This window comes from Fukomys damarensis, unplaced genomic scaffold (genome assembly GCF_012274545.1).
Source record: "Fukomys damarensis isolate Sample0158 unplaced genomic scaffold, DMR_v1.0_HiC HiC_scaffold_18, whole genome shotgun sequence".
NCBI lineage: Eukaryota > Metazoa > Chordata > Mammalia > Rodentia > Bathyergidae > Fukomys > Fukomys damarensis.
Window position 1 is genome coordinate 47,120,999 of NW_022900930.1, and position 4,498 is coordinate 47,125,496.

The following is a 4,498-nucleotide window of genomic DNA, read 5'->3' on the forward strand; positions in this document are numbered from 1 at the left end:
GGAAGGTGGAAGGTATGGCCCCTGCAGGGCGAGAGCAGCGTCGGGGGCAAACTGAAGCCCAGGGAGGATGAGAGGTCTTGGTCCAGGGGATTTAGTAAGAGGAAGGGGTGCTGAAGGCGTGGCACTGGGCTCTTGGGTCTTGCGGCAGGAAAAGGAAATGGGGACCAGAGACTATATGGGGCTGGGCATTGGGACATGGCAAGGTCATGGGTGGGGGGTGAGGGCATGGGCCTAGGCATAGTCATGGGTGAGGACATGGGCCGGGATTGGGCCTAGGGCATCGCAGCCAGCACATGGGGCCAGGTGGGACTCTTGCAGAACTAGGCCACAGCATTCAGGCATGGGGGTTAAGACCGCCAATCAAGGGGGTCTGAAGGAGCGGACCCTAGGTGAAGGTCATAGCGTGAAGCCAGAGATCCGCCGCAAGGCACTGAGTCTCAGAGTTCAGGGACGAGGCCAGTCAGGGCAGGAACTTTCAGAGTTCAGGGACGGGGCCAGTCAGGGCAGGAACCAGTGTAGCAGGACAGGAGGTACCAGGGCCATGCATATGCGGCATCACAGGGTGGTGGAGACCGGGGCCTCAGAACAGGCTTTAAGCGAGGCCTGGGCAGAGTGAGACGTGGCCTCAGGTGAGCCTACAGCCAGTGTCAGAGTTCTGGTGCCCAGGAGGGTGCTAAGGGCCAAGGGCGAACTGGGGAACAGAAAAGCATTTTGTACAGGTCAAGGAAAGAGCTTGGGAAAGGGCCACAGTGGCCGAGGGCAGTGGTGGGAAGGGCGGGATGGACAGGAGTATGGAGGACAGGATGGTCACCCAGGTTAGGGTGGGTGAACTTCTCAAGGGAAGCTAAGGCCTTTAGCAGTGTGGGCAGAGTTGGGAGCGAACTGGGTGCGGGGGTTGGGAGTGGGGATGAGGGAGGGCTTGGTCCAGGACTGCAAGCCAGCTGTCCAAAGGCAGGTGCTGCCTTAAGGCCTCTCTTCCTGGGCTTTATCGAGGAAGGGGAAGTGTGCTGGAGGAGTGGCACCGGGCTCCTGGGACTTTAGGGGTAGGGGCAGGCCACTGGGGACCGGGACACTATGGGGCAGGGCATTTGGCCAGTCATGGAAATGGGTGGGGGAGCAGAGATGGCGGGGGGGGCATGGGCATGGGTATGGGCATGTGGGTGGTCATGGGTATAGTCATGGGTGACGGCGAGGGCCTTGGGGGTCAGGATCTGGGGCCGGGCATGATTCCGTTCTCTTCCTGGGCTTTATCGAGGAAGGGGAAGTGTGCTGGAGGAGTGGCACCGGGCTCCTGGGATTTTAGGGCTAGGGGCAGGCCACTGGGGACCGGGCCACTATGGGGCAGGGCATTTGGCCAGTCATGGAAATGGGTGGGGGAGCAGAGATGGCAGGGGGGGGAATGGGCATGGGCATGGGCATGTGGGTGGTCATGGGTATAGTCATGGGTGAGGGCGAGGGCCTTGGGGGTCAGGATCTGGGGCCAGGCATGATTCCGAAAGTACTAGAGCCGAAATATTCGGGCATGGGGACCAAGGCAGCTCGTGAAGCCAGTCTGAATGACAAGACCATAGGTGAAGGTCAAAGCGTGAAGCTAGAGATCAGCCCCGAGCCGGGGAGGCACAGAATTTAGGGATGGTGATCATTCAGGTCGGGGACCAGTCTGGTGAGGCCAGGAGGCACCAGCTGAGGCCTGTTTGGCAGCCCGTTCTTCTGGAAGGGGACTCAGGAAAGGCATTTAAGTGAGTTGTGGAAAGGTCAGGACCTGGACTCAGGGGAGCAAATAGCCAGGATCAGGGGTCCAGTGCCCAGGAGAGGGGGCTAAGGGCCAGGTGAGCACTGGGGGTCAGGAAGTCCTATAGGACGGTGAAGAAAACAGCTGGGGAAAGAAGGGGCCCCCTGTGGCTCAGGACGGTGGCTGATAGGGCGGGCTGCACAGGGAAATGGAGGGCAGTGCCGTGACCCAGGGTTGGGTGGATCAGTATCTTAAGGGAAGGTATGGCCCCTGCAGGGCGAGAGCAGATTTGCGGGCAAACTGAAGCCCGGGGAGGATGAGAGGTCTTGGTCCAGGGGATTTAGTAAGAGGAAGGGGTGCTGAAGGCATGGCACTGAGCTCTTGGGTCTTGCGGCAGGAAAAGGAAACGGGGACCAGAGACTATATGGGGCTGGGCATTGGGACATGGCAAGGTCATGGGTGGGGGGTGAGGGCATGGGCCTAGGCATAGTCATGGGTGAGGACATGTGCCGGGATTGGGCCTAGGGCATCGCAGCCAGCACATGGGGCCAGGTGGGACTCTTGCAGAACTAGGCCACAGCATTCAGGCATGGGGGTTAAGACCGCCAATCAAGGGGGTCTGAAGGAGCGGACCCTAGGTGGAGGCACAGAATTTAGGGATGGTGATCATTCAGGTCGGGGACCAGTCTGGTGAGGCCAGGAGGCACCAGCTGAGGCCTGTTTGGCAGCCCGTTCTTCTGGAAGGGGACTCAGGAAAGGCATTTAAGTGAGTTGTGGAAAGGTCAGGACCTGGACTCAGGGGAGCAAATAGCCAGGATCAGGGGTCCAGTGCCCAGGAGAGGGGGCTAAGGGCCAGGTGAGCACTGGGGGTCAGGAAGTCCTATAGGACGGTGAAGAAAACAGCTGGGGAAAGAAGGGGCCCCCTGTGGCTCAGGACGGTGGCTGATAGGGCGGGCTGCACAGGGAAATGGAGGGCAGTGCCGTGACCCAGGGTTGGGTGGATCAGTATCTTAAGGGAAGGTATGGCCCCTGCAGGGCGAGAGCAGATTTGCGGGCAAACTGAAGCCCGGGGAGGATGAGAGGTCTTGGTCCAGGGGATTTAGTAAGAGGAAGGGGTGCTGAAGGCATGGCACTGAGCTCTTGGGTCTTGCGGCAGGAAAAGGAAACGGGGACCAGAGACTATATGGGGCTGGGCATTGGGACATGGCAAGGTCATGGGTGGGGGGTGAGGGCATGGGCCTAGGCATAGTCATGGGTGAGGACATGTGCCGGGATTGGGCCTAGGGCATCGGCGCCAGCACATGGGGCCAGGTGGGACTCTTGCAGAACTAGGCCACAGCATTCAGGCATGGGGGTTAAGACCGCCAATCCAGGGCTCTGAAGGAGCGGATCCTAGGTGAATGTCATAGCGTGAAGCCAGAGATCAGCCCCAAGGCACTGAGTCTCAGAGTTCAGGGACGGGGCCAGTCAGAGCAGGAACTAGTGTAGTCAGGACAGGAGGTGCCAGCCAGGTGGGACTCTTGCAGAACTAGGCCACAGCATTCAGGCATGGGGGTTAAGACCGCCAATCCAGGGCTCTGAAGGAGCGGATCCTAGGTGAATGTCATAGCGTGAAGCCAGAGATCAGCCCCAAGGCACTGAGTCTCAGAGTTCAGGGACGGGGCCAGTCAGAGCAGGAACTAGTGTAGTCAGGACAGGAGGTGCCAGGGTCATGCATATGCGGCATCACAGGGTGGTGGAGACCGGGGCCTCGGGACAGGCGTTTAAGTGAGGCCTGGGCAGAGTGAGACGTGGCCTCAGGTGAGCCTACAGCCAGTGTCAGAGTTCTGGTGCCCAGGAGGGTGCTAAGGGCCAAGGGCGAACTGGGGAACAGAAAAGCATTTTGTACAGGTCAAGGAAAGAGCTTGGGAAAGGGCCACAGTGGCCGAGGGCAGTGGTGGGAAGGGCGGGATGGACAGGGGTATGGAGGACAGGACGGTCACCCAGGTTAGGGTGGGTGAACTTCTCAAGGGAAGCTAAGGCCTTCAGTGGCATGGGTGTGGACAGAGTTGGGAGGGAACTGGGGCCCGGGGCTGGGGGCGGGGTTGAGGGAGGGCTTGGTCCAGGGCTGCAAGCCAGCTGTCCAAAGGCAGGTGCTGCCTCAAGGCCTCTCTTCCTGGGCTTTATGGAGCAAGGGGAAGTGTGCTGGAGGAGTGGTACCGGGCTCCTGGGCCTTTAGGGGTAGGGGCAGGCCACTGGGGACCGGGACACTATGGGGCAGGGCATTTGGCCAGTCATGGAAATGGGTGGGGGAGCAGAGATGGCGGGGACGGGCATGGGCATGGGCATGTGGGTGGTCATGGGTATAGTCATGGGTGAGGGCGAGGGCCTTGGGGGTCAGGATCTGGGGCCGGGCATGATTCCCAAAGTACTAGAGCCGAAATATTCGGGCATGGGGACCAAGGCAGCTCGTGAAGCCAGTCTGAATGACAAGACCATAGGTGAAGGTCAAAGCGTGAAGCTAGAGATCAGCCCCAAGCCGGGAAGGCACAGAATTTAGGGATGGTGATCATTCAGGTCGGGGACCAGTCTGGTGAGGCCAGGAGGCGCCAGCTCAGGCCTGTTTGGCAGCCCACTCTTGTGGAAGGGGACTCAGGACAGCCATATGGGCGAGTGGTGGCCAGGTCAGGACCTGGACTCAGGGGAGCAAATAGCCAGGATCAGGGGTCCAGTGCCCAGGAGAGGGGGCTAAGGGCCAGGTGAGCACTGGGGGTCGGAGTCCTACAG

At 60.2% G+C, this 4,498-nt stretch overlaps 1 protein-coding gene across 1 annotated transcript in view; it reads left to right on the forward strand.

The window, feature by feature from the left end:
* The first annotated feature begins 4,031 nt into the window (after positions 1–4,031).
* The window catches only part of LOC104862882 (disintegrin and metalloproteinase domain-containing protein 2), a 97,074-nt gene continuing 96,607 nt past the window's right edge, over positions 4,032–4,498 (forward strand). The window contains exon 1 of the mRNA XM_010625103.1: positions 4,032–4,212. Coding sequence (XP_010623405.1) covers positions 4,032–4,212 — 181 coding nt within the window. The remainder of the gene's footprint in view (positions 4,213–4,498) is intronic.